The sequence below is a fragment of the Leptosomus discolor genome, chromosome 5, assembly GCF_034619465.1.
Source record: "Leptosomus discolor isolate bLepDis1 chromosome 5, bLepDis1.hap2, whole genome shotgun sequence".
Taxonomy (NCBI): Eukaryota; Metazoa; Chordata; class Aves; order Leptosomiformes; family Leptosomidae; genus Leptosomus; species Leptosomus discolor.
Window position 1 is genome coordinate 60,811,369 of NC_141395.1, and position 24,079 is coordinate 60,835,447.

Genomic DNA, 24,079 nt, shown 5'->3' on the forward strand with positions numbered 1-24,079 from the left:
GTGGGCCTAGAAGGTGTGAGTGTGGCCTCAGCTCAGAAAGCTGCTCTTGCCTGAGGGTATTTCACTGCCCACCCTTCTCCTAGAGCAGCAGTTATCTCCGAATGGCCCTGAACACACACCGCACAGTGCTCTTTAAACAGACACCAGAGGAATTGCCTCCTCTGCCCTTGGCAGCTCCACCTACCACCTCCAGCAGAGCACCAATGCCCAGCGAAGGCAGCAAGCCAGCGCGCAGCCTGGTGGCAGAGCGTTGGCTTCAGGACCTTTCTGCTCCAGACTCTGCCTGAAGAAAGCGGGGCCAGCCTTTCAGGAGGGTTAGGCAGGCCTCTCATGGCACTCGTTCCAGCCTGCCCTGTACACCTCGGGGTTTGAAACATGCAGGGCTGTTTTGAAAATATGGTCATACATCAGCTTGTGACACCCAAAGGTGACCCAAGTTCTTTGCCACACGGTTTGAGGAAACCGAGGGTGACCAGAGCTCTCCACAGAAGCGATCGGGGAGCCCAAGGGTGACCTGAGCTCCCTGTAGCAGTGTCCAGGGAACCTGTGAGTCCTGCCTATGCAGAGGGGCCAGAAGAGTGCTGCAAATGGTCCAAAAGTCGCGCTCATCTCAGCCAAGCCTCTGCAGGCTGCTATGGCGGGATCCGCTCTGCTGCCACAGGACCAAGCCACCACTGGGGGACATCAGCCATCAGAAACTGCTCCTGAGCTGTTTCTCAGAAGATGATTTGGGATGCACAACCCTCAAACACAGCCCAAACATCACTACTTGGACAACACACCGGCCTGAGGAGGGAAGCACCTTGGGGATTTCCAGAGGCTGCCGAGGCCTCTCCTCACCCTGTCAGCAGGACATTCAAGTGCCAGGAGCATGTGGCCGCTGTCAAAGGACCACGTGAAAATCATCTTCCAGTAGCTCTTGCCTTGTGCCATCTGCCACTGCTGCCCCTGCAAACGTGCTCAGGCCAGCACTCCCTGCCCCTGTCCCGGGCAGAGAGATCCAGGGGAAAGGGAAAGTCAGGGCTTCTGCGTGGGTTTCATACAGGGCTGGCATGACCCTGGCTGGGAGAGGAAGCTTGTACATTTTAGACTATAAACCTGGGAAAAGAGGTGGGAAAGTAAAATTAGCACAGCTAGAAAATGAGCTAAAAGTTTGGGGCAGAAGAAGAGGAAAGACCTCACTACACCATCCCAGAGGCACCTGCTGCTCTGAACTTTTCCCGCTTCTCTCCTCCAATAACCCAGGGTTTGCATAGTCAGCAGTGACACTGCTCAAGCATGTCCCTGAATCTGCTGAGCACCAGCATTTTCATCCCCTCGACCTCTTCCAGTTCAGCGACTATGGCTTCAGAAGACAGAATATTGTCTCGGAGGGCTGTGAGAGGGTGCACACATATGCTACCAAATAGACGTTTAGACAAATGATCCTAGATTTGGAAAACGCTCACCTTCCCATCAGCATGTCACCTTTGTTCCTTCTCTCCCAGTCAGTAGGAGAGCAGTATCAGAAGTTTGCCTTTGTATTTGCTCATCTCAAATTGTCTTGTCTCATGCCTCACCTTTGTGCAGTGGGACAGAGACCCACTGGGTTTCATTACACCACACAGCAACAGAAAAGGGCAAAACTCATCCAGAAAAGCAAAGCAGAGCATAAGAACCATAAGGTGAAATGCCCCAAGGCTCCTGGGGCAGCTGTGTGGTGCTGAATGGGCAGGAAAGGGCAACCTGCACCCACCATGTCTGCTGCATTTAAAGTCGGTAAAAAGGCAAGGGTCAAGGTAGTATGATAGGAACTCAGGCAGGAACTCTGGCTCACTAATTACAATGGTATTGATAAGCCAGGAACAGTTGAGTTTCAGCAATATGATTATTCAGATGAAGAGCTGGGGAATAAAGACGCAGGAGGGAATTGGCGTACCAAGACAGGAATTGTGAACATTAGAGAGTCAGGATGGAAGAGATCCAGGTGGGCACTGAAATGGGGTAGTGGGGCTATACTTTGAATTTCTGCTGCTGCTGAGGCAGTGAATGTATTTCTCCCACCATGCAGACGGGCATCAGAAGAGCTGAACTGCCAGGGATCTGAGATGAATGTGTCTCAGGTGCAAAAGTTTCACCTTGTATAAATGAAGTGTGGTGGGTTGACCCTGGCTGGATGCCAGGTGCACACCAAAGCTGCTCTATCACTCCCCCTCCTCAGCTGGACAGGGGAGAGAAAAGATAAGGAAAGGCTCATGGGTCGATATAAGGACAGGGAGAGACCACTCAGTAACTATTTTCATGGGCAAAACAGACTCAACTTGGGAAACAATTTATTGCAGAACAAATTAGAGAAGGGTAACGAGAAATAAAACCAAACCTTAAAAACACTTTCCCCCCACTCCTCCATTTTACCTGGGCTTAACTTCCCTCCCCATTGTCTCTACCTCCTTCCCTCAGCGGGATGGGGAATGGGGGTTGCAGTCAGCTCATTGCATGTTGTTTCTGCTGCTCCTTCCTCCTCAGGGGGAGGGCTCCTCACGCTCTTTTGTTGCTCCACCGTGAGGTCCCTTCCACAAGAGACAATCCTCCATGAACTTCTCCAACATGAATCCTTCCCACAGGCTACAGCTCTTCATTAACTGCTCCAGCACGGATCCCCCACAGGGTCACGAGTCCTGCCAGCAAACCTGCTCCATCATGGGCTCCTCTCTCTACAGGGCCACAGGTCGTGCCAGGAGCCTGCTCCAGCATGGGCTCTCCACAGGGTCACAGCCTCCTTCGGGCATTCACCTGCTCTGGCATGGGCTCCTCCATGGGATGTAGGCAGATATCTGCTCCTCCATGGGATGTAGGCAGATATCTGCTCCACCGTTAACATCCATGGGCTGCAGGGGGACAGCCTGCCTCACCATGCTCTTCACTATGGGCTGCAGGGGAACCTCTGCTCCGGCACCTGGAGCACCTCCTCCGGCTCCTTCTTCACTGACCGCAGTGTCTGCAGAGTTATTTCTCTCACATGATCTCACTCCCCTCCCAGCTGCAATTGCTCCTGCACAATAACTTTTTTCCCTTTTTTAAATATGTTATCTCAGAGGCGCTACCAGCTGACGTGCCTGGCTTTGGCCAGCAGCAGGTCCATCCTGGAGCTGGGTGGCATTGGTTCTATCAGACACAGGGGAAACTTCTAGCAGCTTCTCACAGAAGCCACACCTGTAACCCCCCTGCTACCAAAACCTTGCCATGCAAACCCATTACATGCAGTGACCTTTATCAAGTGAGGAGAGGGGGTGGCAAAGACAGAGATTCACTTGATCACTTGTTAACATGTGGGGTGCAACAGTCAAGTTCATCTGCCTTCCCCAATAGGTACAAATGATTTCATGTGGAACAGCATCAACAAATTGTTCAGTATTTATTGACAAAGAGGCTTCACCATGAATCTCCCAGCTTGATGCTGAAACTGCCAACCTAAAATAGTCACTTTATCACTATTTGTCCCTGGCCAATGAATATTTAGTTATTTCTACAAAATTAGTTTCTACATGACAGACCTAGATAATCACCTCCAAGTATGTTCTTGGGCTAGTGGCAGTGGTAAACTTCCTGATCAGATCTTTCTCCCAAATTGGGCAGAGGGAGATTTGAAGACAGATCTGCCACATCACAGCAGACTATAGTAAACACCAGGGTATTCAGTTCCCTTTTCTTTTGTGTTGCGCAGGAAAGAGCTGACACAACTGACACCTAAATGCATGAAGAGTAGCACAGATCAAAATTCTATTTATCTCTGTTTCTGAACAGCATAGGGCTTGAGCTCCATTTCCCCCCCTCTGGCTTCCTCTTGGCTAATTTAGACTTTGTGGATCCTGCTTTTAAATGCCCAAACCTTCCTACCTGCAACTTCATGCTCAACTCAGAGCTACAGGTCCCACAAACCAGAAAGGTAATTGAGTGTTAGGTCTATACAATGCTGTGCCCCAGAAAACTAAATTTATCCCACAGGTGGTTTTAAACACATTCAGCAGGTTACTGGTAGATAACAACATTCTGTCTAAGCAGTCCTTTTATTTAGTCCATTTGGGCCAACAAGATAATCTCACATCAGCTGCATTTACATACATTTGGTAAATATTTGATATTTCACAGCTCAGCTGTCCCTGGAAAGAATGGCCTGAAATACTACCTGTGGGACAGAAATAATCCTTGTGATATTGTGAGAAGACGACTGGCCCCATGTTCTTAGTGATCACTGAATATGCATTGCTACTGCATCAAGGCTTCTGGCTCCTAATCAGCTTTGTCACATTCACTCACCCACAAAACATTGTACTCTTTTTATCTTTCTCTTTGCACAGTTTTAAACAAATACTTGCTCTGTAATCAATGGCTGGACTCTGCACTGCTGTACTGGTTTGGGCTGGGAGAGAGGTAATTTTCTTCGTACTAGCTGATACGGGGCTGTGTGTTGGATTAATAACACAGGGACTTTCTCATTACTGCTGAGCAGTGCTTACACAGAGCCAAGGCCTGTTCTGCCTCTCACACCACCCCACCAGCGAGTGGGCTGGGGTGCACAAGAAGTTGGGAGGGGACACAGCTGGGACAGCTGACCCCAACTGACCGAAGAGATAGTCCATATCATATGACATCATGCTCAGCTGGGGGGCAGTGAGTGAGTGGCTGTGCAGTGCTGAGCTGCTGGCTGGGGTTAAACCACAAAAACTGTGCAGAGAAGCTTCCTGTTAAGAAACATTTACTCATCCTAAAATATTACATAGTAGTGCAGTGATTTGAGAGGCATTGCAGAAAGTCATCAGCTGCAAGCCTGAACTTGAATCTTATGCTAATGCTCTTGTGGTCTGCAGCAAAGCAAATAATCCTGGAAATCTAAACATTGGAAAGTCTTGTTTAGTGTAGCAATCATGAAAGTATGATCAAAGAGATTTCTCAGTAAGCTAGTGATTAACTTCAATGATGTAAGATTAAGAACTCTGAAGAAAGCTCAATTCACATCTATTATTTACCAAAAAAGAATAATTCAGCAAATTAAGAAACAGGTTTGCAAGAAGTGAATGACTGTTTTGGAACATTCAGAAGACCTTGAAGATATCTTCTAAGAGTTATTGTAATAAAGACACAATCAGTTTAAATTCTTCTGAGACACACACACTCACCCACCTTCCCCATAACCTTTAACTGCTCCCTCCCAGCATAAAATGTTACTAATTTCTATCTTCTGCTGTAATTATCCCATTTTACTCTTACCCTCCCTTTGCTTCCATTTTCACGTTTCCTACCACACCCTATTTCTGAAAGTTCTTCTATCATCACTCACATCTTCAGCTTTTCCTTAACCTGAAGATTGATTCTTTCTTACTTCTTATTATTCAGATAAAAGTTGGTGAAGCAGAGACATATCTCAAAATGTGGGAGATGCAGATAAATAGGCTTTTGGACAAACAATGAAGATGTTTCGTGAAGGAAACTGGAGACTGATAATGAGCAGTGGGGAGAAAGCTCAGCTAATGAAGATGCATTATTAATCATATTTTCCATTTTTGACAACTTTCCTCCAACAAAGATCATGAACCAGATTTTCAGTGCAAGAAAATTAACAGAAAGGATTATTTACTGAAATAATTTTCAGTAATGCTGGATAAAGCACATCATTTTGGAGAACCGGTGTAAAGACGTGTCAGTTCAAGGTGAACTCTGGATTTGCAGAAGGGAACAAATGGTTATATTTTCCCACATTTGGAAAGACAGAAGGACTTCAAATACTCAGTAGGCAGTTCTCTACAATTCCTATAAAGAATCCATAACACTTGTTCACCTGGGATTTTCACACCCCTCTTTTCTGCAGTGGGAATTTGATATTCATTCAGTAAAATCAGATGATCTGCATGTAACTGCCCTTGCAAAGTCTTCATAATTGTGAGGTCAGGTGCCCTTTGTCAAAACGTCACAATTAGTTTTCTGAACAATCTGTTGGTGACTACTTTCATGAGAAGAGGATTTGCAGACAAATGAGTGGCGATGTTTTACAACCTAATCTCTAAACGCTTCTTCAGTTGAAAATGCTTCCCAAAACCAGCAAGTACACCCTATTGTTTTCCTATAATAAAACGCCAAAAAAGATTATGAACGGAGTTGAATCCTGTAGTTCCACATCATCTATACAATTATAAATATGCTCTCCTTAGTGCAAGAACTGGGTCACATGCAAGCTCCTAGTGCCAGTCTTTCCCCAAATACATTGGAAGTGATGCAGCTCATTAGCACCCAGCCTTGGGCCCGACACCTGTGACATGAAGGCAGGTAGCCAAAGCTGTTGCATGTGCTGAAAACCACCCTACTCTTTAAAGAAACAATGGGTAGTGACTTTCGCTCTCATTTTCATAAGGCTAAGTGCCTCTTGCTCCTTAAACTTGCTCAGCACAAATGATGGATCACAGGCAGATTAACCAAGGAAAAGACAGACCAGGAACCCAGCAGAGGAGCATCTAAGAAACCCTGATGCTATGCTCTTTTCGCTATCATTTCCCATACTGGCTTCATAAGTGTCCAATAAAACGCCCATCTTCTAAAAATCTGTGAGAGCACAAAGGCAGTTAAACTCAGGCATTGAAGTTCTAGGTCTCAGGACATCCTGGGAAAAAACCACTTATCAGACCTGTCAGTTGCTTCCTGGTGGATAATCTCTGCCAAAGAAAGCCATTTCACAGGCAGGGGTTTTCCAGACTCTGGGAAGCATAACCACAAATGCACAGAGATTATCTTCTTTAGGAAATAGGAAATCACTATTTTTACTAATGCATTATCTAGAAAAATACTGCAAAATATTATTTGCATTGTTTCAGCCAATTCTCAAACTCAACATCTTGCTTTCGAGGAAGCATGAAGTCTGAATTATACTGCTGCCCAACATATCAGGCAAGAGAAGCCAAAACTGAACACCTCTGTTCCTTGCCATACCACTGCAGAAATAAGGTGTCTGTTTATGACCTTCCTCACCACCCTGTATATTGCTCCCGCCTGTTTCTCAGCTGGTGCACTAGAACCACTTCCTCTAACTGTGGCGGTGAAAGGTCCTTCTTAACTGACCATAGGAAAGAAAACAAGCTTAAAACGGTGAGTTTTACCAATTGTTCTTGCTCAATTTGTTGCACCTGGAGAAGCAGCTAAAAATTATTTCCCCATTGCTGTTGGCACACCTGTAGATGCATGACTATTTAGTTGCAAGGTGATGAATGCAATTCTGATTATTCTGCCTCACCTCTGTAACACCACAAGTCAGGAGTGCTGTGACAAAATGTGAGATCTCTGCTCTGGATTCAGATACCTGCCTCTGTTAGGTAATATCTACAACGTATCCTTATGTCAGGGATCTTCTCATTATTCCTTAAAACAAATTTATTCCTTTGTCCTTTGCATAAGAAACCACTATTATTTGTTAGGAAGGGTATCCTGAACCAGAACTCCTTTCCTTCTCTTAAACGCTCCTGATTCATCATGCCCTACCCATTTTTTTTTTTTTTTGGTGATGGGCGGGGGGTGGTGGTGGTGTATGTCTCCTACAATTGCCTATCTCAAAAAACAAAATTTCTTTGTGCAATGTAATAATTATATTCCTTTAGTGGTTTTAGTCCATTTTATTACAATTCTCCCATCACTCACATTCAAAACAGAGTGACTCATCTTTCCATCTTAATTTTTTTGCCTCCTCTATCCCATCCCTTTCTTTCCTGCACAAGCAGCATAAGGGTGACCATAACATGGAATAATCTTTCAAATTGAATGCAAGTGAAGTATTTCAGATTGTATCTTTTCTTTGGTACTTTGATAATACAATGCAACTTGGCCACAAGGAGGAATTAATGCTGAAAGCTAAACTTCTGCTAGATTTCAGTGTGTGTGGGGAAATACTACAAACACTAATTTGTGCCTGTATATTCACAAACATTAGCTACATTCTGTTATTGCTGGCTTTCCTCAAATGCCCGTTCTCAAAATGCGATTAGGAACCACTAACCTAGATTGCTCATAGAGCTACTTCTCTCATTCCCCCTCTTAGTGATGGAGCAAGTCTTGTCAATCTGAATTGTTAGATACTTCTTCAATTTAGTGACTACTACATTCCCTTCCCCAAGTTACTGTTGGCCAGATAGACCATCGTGTCATACTGGATGTGAATGGAAGCCTGTCCTGGGTTACAGTGTAAAATGTGCCAAAACGAAAAAAAATATTCTATTACCATCTTCAGGAGCTGTTGAGACCAGGTGGGGCGGTGCTCCCTGGCTCCCCCCTCTGGACTATCTCCTGTTAATGGGCACAACAATGCCTTACCGCATGACCCATAGATAACCCCTGGACTATCTCCTGTTAATGGCCCATCAAGGAATTGCCTCAGGACTCCCCATCCCATTGTGAGATGCTCTGCCCGGTGAGGGGGGGAAGGAGCCAAGCAGTCCATGCCAAATAAAAACGGAGATTTTGAACACCCTAGCTGCCTTTCTTCCACTGGATTCCCAGAGGAGCTTTTCCCCCCACTGGAGTTCCAGAGGACAAGAGCTACCTACCTACCACTGGACCTTCGGAGGAAGACCAGACCCTTTTACAAGATCACTGCTTCCACAGAACTACATCCATCACTTCAGGAGGACTGCAGCCAGCATCTTATCGGACTGTTACTGCCGCCCTAACAGGGTGTCAGGTTGTATTCCTGTATTACTCTGTCAGTGTAAACCAGGGGGTTGTTTGGTTTTTCCCTGCCTTGTGTTATATATATATATATATATATTAGTAAAGAACTGTTATTCCTATTCCCCATATCTTTGCCTGAACGCCCGTTAATTTCAAAATTATAATAATTTGGAGGGAAGGGGGTTGCACTTTCCATTTCAAGGGAGGCTCCTGCCTTCCTCCACAGACACTTGTCTTTCAAACCAAGACAGATTTTGGCGCCCAACGTGGGGCCCGATGGCATTGAGAGATAAAAGGAATAACGGTTCTTGTGCATTGGATATAGATTCCTCGTTAGGTGGCATCATGTGGGCTAGCTTATCCTGGTTCGTGTGGCATGTGGTGGTGGCTGTATTTCTCCCATTTGCAGGCCCTTATCTAAACATGGGTCCTATAACTAAGGCTACTGTGACTGTTATCCAGTTTGTTTTATGGATTAATAAGGTGAGGAATTCATGGCTTATTAACTTCCTCTGGAAGGCAGGCACATGGATTCAGAGCTATCACACACTAACTGTATGTTTTTGGGGTTACTTTAATAACGGTACCTACTGTGAGGAAATGACACCGGGAGAAACTTTCTCCCAACCCCTAACCCAGCTCTTTGGGTCTACTCCACCAGTTTTTGAAGGATTCAGATCTTCCCTGAGGGCTAATGATATCATACAGTGGCTGGTGTTGCTGATAGTCCTGTTTTATTCAGTATTCAGAGATCAGGGGCGATTGACTTGGATAACCACCCTGACTAGGAATGCTGCTCCAGAACCTGACCCTGCCTCACAGCTCACATCAGAAATGAACCACCCGGATTGGGTGAAGGAGATAAGTGAGATGGGCCAGATGCTGAAGGAGTGCATTCTCTCAGCTGCTGGGAAACCCTCCTCCTGCCTTGAAGAGGGAGGGTCTAATGGTGCAGCAGTAGAACCCACAGACGTTACAACCGTCCAGGTTCCAGCTGAAACGCAAGGGCAGTCAGAGCCAGCAGCAGTCGCCCCTGTGGAAACGAGGAAATCTAAGATGAAATCAGAGCGCTCAGTTAAGAAAGGAGGGCCCTCAGAACCTGCAGGCGAGCCAGTGGTTGAGATAATCACCGAGTCCCTGACGTACGACGGTCTCCGTAATCTGCACAAAGACATCGTACGGCGGGGGCGTGAGGCTTTTACAACCTGGTTACTTCGGGTCTGGGACCTTATGGGTACGGGTGTGCAACTGGATGGCAGTGAGGCAAGGAATTTGGGACCCTTGACTCAGGACTCAGGTGTCAATCTGGTATTTGTAAGGGAGCCAGGGACCCTTTCCCTCTGGGAGCGGCTTTTAATGAGTGTGAGAGAGAGGTTTGTCCACAGAGAGAGAATGCAGGAGCACCATCACAGAATGCGCTGGAAGACCCTTGAGGAAGGGATCCAGCAGCTGAGAGAAGTGGCAGTATTGGAGGTACTCTTTGGGAGGGATGGACAGCATGGTAATGACCCTGACAAAGTCAGGTGCACAGGGCAAATGTGGAATCTGGCAAATCTAGGGCCATCTGAATACTCCACCTTCATTGCAATGATTAATGCAGATAACGACCGAGAGACAGTGGGTTCTGTCACGAGCAAGCTTAGAAATTTTGAAAGCATGATCAGTGGCCCAATGCAGGCTAACGTTTCTGCTGTGATTAAGAGCCTACAAGAGGAGATGAGGGAAATAAAGGAGGAGGTGAGGAGGAGCAGTTCCCATTTGGTACCGGTACAAGTCACAGGCCCCAAAGTCGGAGCCCAACGTCCCCCAGCTAGAGGGAGAGGGTACACCCTACGAGCTGAGCTATGGTACTTCCTGCGCGGCCATGGGGAAGACATGGGAAGGTGGGATGGGAAACCCACTTCTGTCCTGGCAGAACGGGTGCGTCAACTCAAGGAGGAAAACGCTAACCGGGGGAGTAACACTAAAGTGAAGGTAGCCTCAACCTCCCAGGACCGAGCTGCCAGATATTACAGAAGGGAGGATGATCCGACAGATCCCCTTGAAGGAACCTCTAGTATGTATGTCCAGGAAGGAAATGGTAACCAGTGCTAGAGGGGCCCTGCCTCTAGCCAGGGAGAGGCATGGGAAAACTGGATATTTTGGACGGTGTGGATCCGATGGCCTGGCACGTCAGAGCCACAAAAATGCAAAGCGTTAGTTGATACTGGTGTGCAGTGTACCCTAATGCCATCAGGACATGTGGGGGCAGAACCTGTTTCCATTGCTGGGGTAACGGGGGGATCGCAGCAATTGACTCTGTTGGAAGCCGAGGTGAGCCTTACTGGGAAGGAGTGGCAGAAACATCCGATTGTGACTGGCCCAGAGGCCCCGTGTATTCTGGGCATAGACTTCCTCCGGAACGGCTATTACAAGGACCCAAAAGGTCTCAGGTGGGCATTTGGGATAGCTGCTGTGGAGGCAGGGAGCATTAGGCAATTGAACACCTTGCCCGGACTATCAGAAAACCCATCTGCAGTAGGACTCTTGAAGGTGGAAGAGCAACAAGTGCCAATTGCCACCTCAACAGTGCACTGCCGGCAGTATCAGACGAATCGAGATGCCGTGATCCCCATCCACAAAATGATCTGCAAGCTGGAGAGTCAAGGGGTGGTCAGCAAGACCCACTCACCCTTCAACAGCCCCATTTGGCCTGTGCGCAAGTCTGAAGGAGAATGGAGATTGACTGTGGACTATCGTGGCTTGAATGAAGTGACTCCACCATTGAGCGCTGCCGTGCCGGACATGCTGGAACTCCAGTACGAGCTGGAGTCCAAGGCAGCAAAGTGGTATGCCACTATTGACATTGCCAATGCTTTTTTCTCCCTTCCTCTGGCAGCAGAATGCAGGCCTCAGTTTGCCTTCACCTGGAGGGGCGTACAGTACACCTGGAACCGACTGCCCCAGGGGTGGAAGCACAGTCCCACCATCTGCCATGGACTGATCCAGGCTGCACTGGAAAAGGGTGAAGCTCCGGAACATCTGCAGTACATCGATGACATTATTGTGTGGGGGAACACGGCAAAGGAAGTATTTGGGAAAGGAGAGAAGATCATCCAGATTCTCCTGGAAGCTGGTTTTGCCATCAAGAAGAGCAAAGTCAAGGGACCTGCCCGAGAGATCCAGCTCCTGGGGGTAAAGTGGCAAGACGGACGGCGTCAGATCCCCACCGAGGTCATCAATAAGATCACTGTGATGTCTCCACCAACCAGCAAGAAGGAAACACAGGCTTTCCTAGGCACCATAGGTTTTTGGAGAATGCACATTCCTGAGTACAGCCAGATTGTGAGCCCTCTGTACCTGGTTACCCGTAAGAAGAACTATTTCCACTGGGGCCCTGAACAGCAACAAGCTTTTGCCCAAGTCAAGCGGGAGATCGCTCATGCGCTAGCCCTTGGCCCAGTCAGGATGGGACCAGAGGTGAGGAACGTGCTCTACTCTGCGGCCGGGAACAATGGTTTGTCCTGGAGCCTTTGGCAGAAGGTGCCTGGAGAGACTCGTGGCTGACCACTGGGATTCTGGAGTCGAAGTTATAGAGGGTCTGAGGCCAACTACACTCCCACAGAGAAGGAAATCCTAGCAGCCTATGAAGGAGTCCAAGCCGCCTCGGAAGTGATTGGCACCGAAGCACAACTCCTCCTGGCACCCCGACTACCGGTGCTGGGGTGGATGTTTAAAGGAAAGGTTCCCTCCACCCACCACGCCACCGACGCCACATGGAGCAAATGGATTGCCCTCATCACACAGCGTGCCTGTATTGGAAACCCAAATCGCCCTGGGATTTTGGAGATAATTACGAACTGGCCGGAAGGTGAAGACTTTGGCCTCGCTGACGAAGAGGAGCAGGAACAAGTGACGCGGGCTGAAGAAGCTCCACCGTACAACCAACTACCAGCAGAGGAAACATGATATGCTCTTTTCACTGACGGTTCCTGTCGCATCGTAGGGATGAACCGGAAGTGGAAAGCAGCCGTATGGAGCCCCACACGACAGGTCGCACAAGCTACTGAAGGAGAAGGTGGATCAAGTCAACTTGCTGAACTCAAAGCCGTTCAACTGGCCCTGGACATTGCTGAAAGAGAGAAGTGGCCAAAGCTCTACCTTTATACTGATTCGTGGATGGTAGCCAATGCTCTGTGGGGCTGGCTGGAAAGGTGGAAAAAGGCCAACTGGCAGCGTAGGGGAAAACCAATCTGGGCTGCTGATGAGTGGAAAGATATTGCCACTCGGGTAAAGAAGCTACCTGTGAGGGTCCGTCATGTAGATGCTCATGTCCCCAGGAGTCAGGCTAATGAAGAACATCGTAACAATGAACAGGTAGATCAGGCTGCAAAAATAGAGGTGTCCCAGATAGACTTAGATTGGCAACATAAAGGAGAGTTGTTCTTAGCTCGATGGGCCCATGATGCCTCAGGCCATCAAGGCAGAGAGGCCACTTATAAATGGGCACGGGACCGAGGGGTGGATCTAACCATGAACAGTATCTCCCAGGTTATCCAAGACTGTGAGACCTGCGCTGCAATCAAGCAGGCCAAGCGGGTGAAGCCTCTGTGGTACGGTGGACGATGGTCGAAGTACAGGTATGGGGAAGCCTGGCAAATTGACTACATCACTCTTCCCCAAACCCGTCAAGGCAAGCGCTACGTGCTGACCATGGTGGAAGCAACCACTGGGTGGCTGGAGACCTACCCTGTGCCTCATGCTACTGCCCGGAACACCATCTTGGGCCTGGAAAAGCAAGTTCTTTGGAGACATGGCACCCCTGAGAGAATCGAGTCAGACAACGGGACACATTTCAAGAACAGCCTCATAAGCACTTGGGCCAGAGAACATGGAATCGAATGGATATATCCTATCCCTTATCATGCACCAGCTGCCGGGAAAGTTGAATGGTGCAACGGGCTACTTAAGACTACCCTAAAAGCACTTGGAGGGGGACTTTCAAAAATTGGGAACTGAACTTAGCACAGGCCACCTGGATGGTCAATACCCGAGGGTCCATCAATCGAGCTGGTCCCGCCTAGTCTGGACCCTTGCACACAGTGGACGGAGATAAAGTCCCTCTGGTACATACGAGAGGTATGTTAGGAAAGACTGTTTGGATTAATCCCACACCAGGGAAAGGCACACCCCTCCGTGGGGTTGTTTTTGCTCAAGGACCTGGTTACACTTGGTGGGTAATGCAGGAAAATGGGGAAACCCGTTGTGTACCACAAGGAGACCTAATTTTAAGTGAGAACTCTGTGTAAGGTTTCATTGTGTATATATGTATATATGTATCTGTAAGGGGGCATTGGGTTGGGTATGGTGTAGATGGTAATAGAATAAGGGGTGGATTATGTCCTGGGTTACAGTGTAAAATGTGCCAAAAGGAAAAAAAAAATATTCTATTACCATCTTCAGGAGCTGTTGAGACCAGGTGGGGTGGTGCTCCCTGCCTCCCCCCTCTGGACTATCTCCTGTTACTGGGCACAACAATGCCTTATCCCCTGACCCATTGATAACTCGCTCCTGGGCTATCTCCTGTTAATGGCCTATCAAGGAACTGCTTCACGACTCCCCATCCCATTGTGAGATGCTCCGCTCGGTGAGGGGGGGAAGGAGCCAAGCAGTCCATGCCAAATAAAAACGGAGATTTTGAACACCCTAGCTGCCTTTCTTCCACTGGATTCCCAGAGGAGCTTTTCCCCCCAGTGGAGTTCCAGAGGACAAGAGCTACCTACCTACCACTGGACCTTCGGAGGAAGACCAGACCCTTTTACCTGATCGCTGCTTCCACAGAACTACATCCATCACTTCAGGAGGACTGCAGCCAGCATCTTATCGGACTGCTACTGCCACCCTAACAGGGTGTCAGGTTGTATTCCTGTATTACTCTGTCAGTGTAAACCAGGGGGTTGTTTGGTTTTTCCCTGCCTTGTGTTATATATATATATATATATATTAGTAAAGAACTGTTATTCCTATTCCCCATATCTTTGCCTGAACGCCCGTTAATTTCAAAATTATAATAATTTGGAGGGAAGGGGGTTGCACTTTCCATTTCAAGGGAGGCTCCTGCCTTCCTCCGCAGACACCTGTCTTTCAAACCAAGACAAAGCCTCAACTGGACAAATACATTGACATGAAAGGGATGTTGTGCTATAAAACTTCTCTATATCAAGTTTGATAATTATGGATTTTAATTTAGTTTCATGAGGGAAAGCTAAACTGCAGTAGTCAAATCCCAAAAGAGGATAGAAGGGAAAGAGTTTTAACTATCAATCTGCTTACCTCTCCATACTTCCAGTGACTTGGCAAAGCATCAAGACAAACTCCTCCCGTGTCCTTTCACAACATACCTATTGAACTGGAGCTGATGTCCTGGAGGAGTTCAGTTACCAACTGCTTGTTTTCAGAAACCCACAGGTGAGGAAGAAAAGAGATGAAGCCAAAAAACCCCCCACAAACCAACAGAACACACCCCACAAGAAGCCTCATCACAACTCCAGAAGATTAAAACAAGATTTACGGGAAATGTGCAGTACTTCCTCAGCACAACTGCAGCAGTGGAATGGCTGCAGGAAAATGAAACAGGCCAGTAAACATTCACTTTTCAGAGAGGAAGCAAAAATTCATCCCAACAGGAAAAGCTGTGATTAATTTTGCTCTGCAGTGAGTATTTAATGTAAAGACCCAGTGAAAAAGTATTTGTGTCCCAAACTTGAACTGTTATTTCCCTTAGACTGAATCCAAGCTTTGCCGCAAGTTCTTGCTTTGGCATTTGGATAGGAAGTGGAACACAAGCTACTGTAATTCCAGCATCTTCTCTTGGAACCTGTTTGAAAGAAGAGTTATTCAGAGATACTTGCTGAACTTGTACTGAAAATGGACTTTACTTTGGAAACAAAACAAGCCCTTGCAGCATCGGAAGCTCAGTCAGCCCCTTTAATGTTTCAATGCAAATCAAATGATGAGAAAAGTGTGATATATGAAAAGGAACAATTACAAACTCCTTCCATGCTCAGAAAGCTTTACATGAGGGGAAAACTCACCTCACAATAACCTACATTCTTCAAAGCTTTCAGATAAAAGTGATTTATCACAGAAAATAAGATAATTCCACAGTGAATCATTCTGACTTTTGTTCAAAATGCCCTAGCATTGCAGAACAGCTAAACCAAGAATCATTTAAACAGAACACTAATTCAAGCTCTCCAGAATAAAAAGAAATGAAGTAACATGACTTAACAGAAGTCTCAGTAAAAACAAACTAAACAAAAAAACCCCACCCCAATCACTAATACACTAATCAAAAGAAAAACTGATCACTCCTTTAACATCACTAAGGAAAAAAAAAAATCACTGCAACAAGTTAGCCTCATACAAATATGAATTTTATTTACAATTTTCCAAATTCTCAATCAAATCCAACTTCTCAGTTAAATGTGTATCATTTCTCCTTTAAAACAAATTAAACATTGTGTTCTTTTTACATCTGCAATATGGAGTCCATAGGTACATGCTATTTGGGGCATCTACTGGAACAAATTTAGATCACTATGTGTGCGTTTAACACCGAAGGTATTCTGTGAAGACTCTTCAAAATGTATCTGCCTCGTGGACAAACATTTCCATAACCGCTTTCTAATGACAATTAGTTAGGAAGGTTTAAAAACCCAGTATTTTATACCAGGACATACTGTTCACATATATTTCAGGCTGTGTTACCATGTTCATATTGCAAAGGTGCCTGCTCTAATAGCAATGCCACTGAAATCAGACTAAAGATTACCCACAGATTTAGGTATTATTCAATGTGAATAAAAATGGCCATTGATGACTTTTACTTCAGTACGTGTAATTATGGGCCAATCTGTACCTGATCTGGTACCAGTGTGACGTGATCTGTTCTGAAACTTGAAACCGCATGGGTCATTATAATAAAATCTTTTACAACTGTATTGCACATAAGGTTCCTCAAAAGCACAAATCTACATAACTGTGTCCTGAACTCAGAATTTACCTGCTAACTCTCATGAATAAAATCAACCAGATGGTAAGATTGTTTGTCTTTCTCATCCCAGTGTCTGTGAATGAAGAGAAGAGGGAGAAGATATATACACTTCGGAATCCATTCAATTATTTGTTTCTTCTGCATGTGATTTGTACTTCAGAGATGAGGATTAAAAAAAAAAAAAAAGCCAGACAGACCTTGGATTTATCTTTAAAAGTACCTCAAAAACATAACAAAAATTCAATTTAATTTTGATACATATTAAAACATTTTAGTCAGTTCTGCCCGACAGCATAACACGACAGAAATGCACAAGACTTTAAACATGCTTTAAAATGACATTCAACAAAGTATTTAAAATTTAATAAATAGCATACAATCACACACAAATACATTTCATACTGGATCTTTAAGCCTACTAAAAACAGACTGGCAAAGAATAAATAAAACAGTAGTTGACATTTTTGTTTTTAAAAGGTGTAGATTCTTGTTGTCACACTAGTAGCCACATATTAACCTGCTTATCACAAAATTGGAAGTTAGGAGCCTTTTTTCCACTGATCTGTTCTGCTCCAACATGTAATATCATAAAAAATACACTAAAAGGGAATTTTCTTTTTTTAAACAACCAGTCTGCAACCAAGTAAACCAGTTTTAAATACAACGAATAAATAGGGGATTAGTAAAGCAAATTCAATTGCAACAAAAATGCAACACCCCAAGAAAAGAGCCATGGAAATATATAGCCATTGCAATATTAGACAATAATAGTACTTAAAGTGATAGTGCTTGTGCACTAAGCTCATTAGAGACCTTAATATGATTTTAGTGCAAATCCCTTGAGTCCAAACAAGCTTTATACCCTACAGTATTAGGGAAAGATCTATTACCAGTTGGAACTTCTTCTGTAGTGTATTTGTACATATCGGATATCTAAAGAACTAACACATATTGTAATATCTTCGGCCCTTTTTTACTTCAAATCAAAAAGACGAATGACTGGGGATTTTACATACTATTTGGCTGTACCATATTAGATTGCAGTTTAGGAAAGTCAGTGCTATAAAAGCTTTTGCTATCAGTTTATCTATTATATCTAAATTTCACAAATCATTGCATTTTGTACTTCCGCAAGAAAAAGAATGCTCCTGGAGAAAGTTTCTCCTCCCTTTAAATAAGTTCACATTATGATGAAATTCAAGAATATTTAGACAAAGTGTTGTATAAACTCAAAGAAAAGTACATATTTTACATTAGCAATCCTTACCAGTATTTAGTATATTAAGTTACAAGTATGTTGGCAATAATACAACAGAGTCAATTCCTAAAGGAAAATAATTCTGTACAAATTCACCTGTTAACATGGGGTTAAGCAGGCAGCCAAGAAAGTCTTGGAGCAGCCATGTTTCTGGTTTGAACTACAGTACCAGGATAAACTAAATTTGAAACTAACTGGAATAACGTCAGTTTAGAAAGTAACCAGATTATACTGGATACACACATCGTGTATTCAGAGCCATTAAAATGTTCACTCTCATAGTTCCATACCATCATCCAGTATAAGAAATGTTTAATCAATCACACAGGCTAAAATAGTTTTAACATAATGTTGTCCTGGATTTTTTAAAACTAAAAACTAGTTTTAACTGTGAAGTACAAAACAATGACAGATATTGCTCCAACTTGTACACAATCTTTCCTAAACAATCCGTACCTAGCAGAGTAATAATGCCTCATCGTCACTAGTTTCATTTTTCACTGTTGCTTCTAAGCAAGTGTCGGGTATCTGGGCAGTGTGTACGATGCCACAGCTCTCACAGGGGCCATCTCGACTGCATGACCTTACACCGTGATGTGTCGCACTGTAAGGCTGTCTAAGCCCTGGTCCTTGATCTGAGCTGAGATCAAGTAGAGGTCTTGAACAGTCATTCATGTCAAAGTCTGATGCTACATCAGAGACCGGAATTAACATTTCAACATCATCATCCTCTTCTCTTCCACTTACCCCATTATCAAGCTGTCTCAAAGGACTTTGGTTCTGATTCACTGAGCTTGATCTCCCTAAAGTAAAGCGTACCCAACGTAAGCCTTGAGTCATACGACTTAGCGCGCTAGTGAGCTGGTGACGTGCAGGACTTGTGCTTGGGGCCTCTACACTCGTCACTTCTCTTCCACTATCCGTGTTACCGCTGCTGCTGCTCTGAGCAGAGGAACTCCCACTTGCTCCAACTGTTGCTTCTATTGCTGTTGCAGGTGGGACCTTCTGAGGCAAGGTGGCAGCAACACCACCAACCGCTCCTGCTGTGTCTCTTCTTTCATTTTCTGTGTCTGTATCGTCAGATTCAACTGAAAACAGACTTCTGTGAGTATTATTTCTTTCAGCTTCTCTGCTAGTACTTTGGCTTGCAACATCATCTCCATCTGCTGAGACCAATGCCAATGATCCAGAATGACGTGACCTTGCAAAATTAAAAATTCGATTCCAAATGTTACTGGATCTGCCAGCAATAGGAAGTCTGATTGAGGTAAATCCAAGCTGAGATCGTACTGCCAGTCTCAAGTTTTCCAGAACTGAAGCCTAAACAAGAAGACAAGCAACAATCAAGGGTTGACAGTATGTTGGCACTGTTCTAAGAAAACAAATACAACTATTGTGCAAAATGGCATATAAGCACAGTTAAATGTAGAGTCTTAAATACTCAAAAAATGTTGCATCTTAAACACTAAGGATTTGGTGTACATAGCAATAGGCTATTTTAAAAACAAAGCAGGCTTGAAAAAAGTCTAGATTCTCTTGAGGAAAATACATTATGAACAGGGAAATTAAGTGGAAATACATATGGAAGGAAGACAAAGGGGAATAAAAGAGCAATGAAGTATATAAAGTACACTTCTGCCCAAATCAAGGGCCTCTAAATAAAGGCAAGGTGAAAACCAAGACACTATAACCCAGATACGGAACACTGATTACAGAAAAGGACATCCACAGACCCAGTGCGGACCCAGTACAGCAGGTACGCAGGATCTGTTACACACAGTCTTGCCAAGAAGATAAAGTAGTCACTGTGGATGTTAAAGTACAGCACATAGAAATATGCCTCAAAAAGTTTAGGGTTTAAAAATGAAATCTTCCAGAATCGTTTAACAGAGGTGACCTTTCCTTATCCACTACCATGTGGCTGCCTAGAATAGAGACTAAATTTAACATCCTCTCTAGCAGAGGCTTGTAGTTTGATTTTTTTTTCCCATTCTGGCATAATCGGTTGATACCAGTTTCAAAACACTTTAAAGTTCTGTTTAATTAAAATTATCTTACATGTTCTAAACCATACATTTCCCAAATCCGGTATATATTTTCTAGTAATTCAGCTATAGAACAATGTATGTCTGTTTAAACCTTGAGTAAATTTTAAATTGTAAAATAACACAAACATATTAACAACTTTGACTTGGGGGTCCCTTACTCAAACTTACAGAGCACAGTGCCTCAGCTAAGTACCTCGATTCTCAAATACTAGGGTGGAAGATGTGCCAGATGCCCACGATTCTGAAAATATTCACTGATGTGTTTAATTACAGGATAAAGTCTATATTTGCATCTTTTAATGAAGATTATGGCAAAAATACAGAATATTCTTCAGAACAGCCTCTTTTTTCCCCAGTTAAACACTTACCACATATGCATATATTTACTTTGTTTACAAACACTGAACTTCAAAGTTCTCATGCTGCCAACTTCAGCTCCCTTTCACGATCCTTCAGATGCCACAGGACATACACAGCACAGTATCCAATCAATACTTCATGCACAACCTACCTCTTCCCTTCCAACAGTTCATAGAGTGATACTTACATTCAAGCATATAAATACATGTGTTTAGTAGCCTTACTTTCAAAGAGAGACTGCTACCTACCCTGGAGAACCTGGCTCTGAAGGCAAGTATCAGTTTTAGGTGGAAAGCATTACATACACACCAGAACAACCAAGATTCCTCCAGTTTGAGACTACGAACTTCTAGGAAATCTTGACTACATATCTTGCTCAAAACAAGGAAAGCCGACTTAATATTGACTCCCTCCCCCAACACTTAACCATATCAAAAATTTCAGCTTTATAATTTATAGAATACAATTTACATTGTTCAAGCTTTTACTGATGTTCTCTCCTCTGAAAAACAATTTTTAAAACAATGTAACTTCATTTGTTAAATAAGAGTAAAAATTTTTATCGATGCTCTAAAATGACTCATTATTTCTGAAGGTGATGGCCTACTCCCTGCTTTTCCTTATTTTTATGCTAGGTAATTCCCCAGTATAGCTACTTAAGTTTTCAAGGCCACAAGTCTTATTAGAAATACTGGTCTTCACAATGGGAATTTACTAACACGTTTTCATTGTTCAAAACTACTGTACATGCATCAGGGTTTTACGGAGTGTGAAATCATGGTTACACAGAAAGACTATGAAGCAACTACATTTTGCTATATGTCACTACGAAAGAGTGCCACTTTCAGTAAGTCTTTAAAATACCACTATATTTTAGTTCTGAAAAATAATTTAAAATATATCCAAAGCAACAGTGGTTAATTCAATTTAAGTCAAACTGAAAGTAAAAGAAATTTCAGTAATTGCACACCTTTTTTAAAGTACTGGTACCAGTCTCTGAGTGCAGTCACTACATGTCTGGGTTTTCCATAATTGTCCTCTCTATCACAAGGTTTCATTTCAGTAAAAACTAAGATCTTTAGGCCACCTTTGTCGGGTTTCATGATGAAAAACAGGTCTGAGGAAGCTAAGTTTGTCTGAAAACTGTAATGGCTCCTAAATGTGTTCATGTGTCCCATACAGGGGAAGGACGTGCCGGAAACATTGCTCCAAGTTACACGTACCAGAGGACTCTGACACCTGGGCATAACAACTGCACTGTCTTAACAGACTTTCTTGAGCTAACCCTACCTCAAGAGGCTCGCGAGCATAGCTGCATCACAAACTGGTGAAGCTTAATTTTGGAAAAGAGGACAAGCAAGCCAAATTTGTAGAAGTACACAATTGTTTTTCATTAATAAGCTCATACTGATAGTGCTACTCATTGATAAGCTCCCAAGTTTTAGTACTAATTTAGCTACTGAAAAATCCTCAATTGTAACTTATTTTCCTCCTTTCCTCTTGCAAAATCATTTGTGACAGATTACAGCTGCTGGTTGTGAACAAGTATGTGTGAAAGAATAAGTGAAATCTATGGCAGAACAAGTGTAATGAAATAAGTTCTGTTCAAAATAAACAATTCCTCTTCTTATGGTCTTGTAACTATTTTTCTTACATGCTCAGCAATATTAGCGAACAGTAAACTTTGCTGTGTTAACTGCAACACATAATGCAAGATAATGCCAACTAATACAGCCCCACAGCAGCATTCCTAGACTGAAACTTTTCTTCTATTTCACAAAAGAGCATTATAAATGATTGCCATTTTTTTTTTAAATGAAAAAGTTGTTTTGATAGAAATTCATTCATCAACCTGAGAATCAAGATGGCTAGACACTATTAACTCCCACTTACTAGCTTTTACTTTGTTAATCATTCCTGTTAAATTTTGTATGATATCCTGCACGACATCCTTGGCTCTAAATTGGAGAGACACGGATTTGATGGGTGGACCACTTCGTAGATAAGGAATTGACTGGATGGTTGCAGTCAGAGTCATGGTCAACAGCTCGATGTCTAAGTGGAGACCAGTGACGAGTGGTGTTCCTCAGGGGTCAGTATTGGGACCCGTGCTGTTTTAACAACTTTGTCAGCGATACAGGCAGTAGAATGACGTTCGCTCTCAGCAAGTTTGCCGATGACACCAAGCTGTGTGGTGCGGTTGACACACTGGAGGGAAGGGAGGCCATCCAGAGGGACCTGGACAGGCTGGAGAGATGGGCCCACGTGAACCTCATTAAGTTCAACAAGGCCAAGTGCAAGGTCCTGTACCTGGGTCAGGGCAATCCCAAGCACAGATACAGGCTGAGAGCAGTCCTGGGGAGAAGGACTTGGGCGTGCTGGTGGGTAGTAAGACGAACATGAGCTAACAGTGTGCGCACGCAGCCCAAAAAGCCAACCGTATCCTGGGCTGCATCAAAAGATGTGTGGCCAGCAGGTTGAGGGGAGGTGATTCTGCCCCTCCACCCTGCCCTTGTGAGACCCCACCTAGAATAGTGCATCCAACTCTGAAGCCGCCAACACAAGACAGACACAGAGCTGTTGGAGCGGGTCCAGAGAAGGCCACAAAGATGATCAGGGGCTGGAGCACCTCCCCTATGAGGAGAGGCTGAGAGAGTTGGGGTTCTTCAGCCTGGAGAAGAGAAGGCTCCAGGGAGACCTTATAGCGGCCTTCCAGTGCTCAAAGAGGGCCTACAGGAAAGGTGGGGAGGGATGCTTTATCAGGGAGGGTAGTGATAGGATGAGAGGTAATGTTTTTAAACTAAAAGAGAGTAGATTTAGACTAGATGTTAGGAAGAAATTCTTTACTGTGAGGGTGGTGAGACTCTGGAGCAGGTTGCCCAGAGAAGCTGTGGCTGCCCACTCCCTGACAGCGTTCAAGGCCGGGTTGGATGGGGCTTTGGGCAACCTGGTCTGGTGGAAGGTATCCCTGCCATGGCAGGGGGGTTGCAACTAGATGATCTAGATGATTACAGCCTTGCCTTTGCTGTCATCTTTTCTATACATAGTGGACATGTTTGTACCTAAACACATAGGACTAGTGGAGATGAACTACCATTTTGCATTAGAAGCCTCATCTTTCCCAAATTCTGAAGTGCTAGCTTGCAATCTTAACTCATACAACACCACCAATACAGAACATACAACTAGATTTACTGATCTATTACTTTTCATGCAGGAGGGATTCTATAGTGTGCATTACTGGCATTCATTAACAAGAGAATAAGTCTGCAAAGAGAACTGTGTGGTGCTACCACATCTTGATCTTAATCTTGATTAGTCTAATGGCTAATCCTTAGTATAATAGCGTTGGCCCGAAAGGAAGAAAAGGAAATGCTATAGAAAAAGAAAATGCAGATGAAAGTTAAAATATCTTTATTTCAGTCTCCTTAAAATTTAAGTGGTCTGCCTGCTATTTTGGGATCTTACCTGATTTGGTGAACAAACAGGAAAATCTTCAACTGGTGGAATTAAACCCTGGGCAATTAACTGTCCATAGGATGGAGGAGCTTCTCTTCTTAACAGTTCAGCCTCAACCCTTGACAAATGAGTTTCAAATGATCTTTCAAAGAGAAAAGAAATTTCATAATACATAAGACTATGATGTGCATATATGTATATTTAAAACTACATCAGACTATTATAATCTGAAAT

The 24,079-nt window shown here is 44.2% G+C and overlaps 1 protein-coding gene across 1 annotated transcript in view; it reads right to left on the minus strand.

The window, feature by feature from the left end:
* Positions 1 to 16,078: 16,078 nt before the first annotated feature.
* The window catches only part of LRP12 (LDL receptor related protein 12), a 52,577-nt gene continuing 44,576 nt past the window's right edge, over positions 16,079 to 24,079 (minus strand). The window contains exons 6-7 of the mRNA XM_086465054.1: positions 23,855 to 23,987; positions 16,079 to 19,298 (exon numbers count right to left, since the gene is read on the minus strand). Coding sequence (XP_086321180.1) covers positions 18,435 to 19,298; positions 23,855 to 23,987 — 997 coding nt within the window. The 3' untranslated portion in view covers positions 16,079 to 18,434. The remainder of the gene's footprint in view (positions 19,299 to 23,854; positions 23,988 to 24,079) is intronic.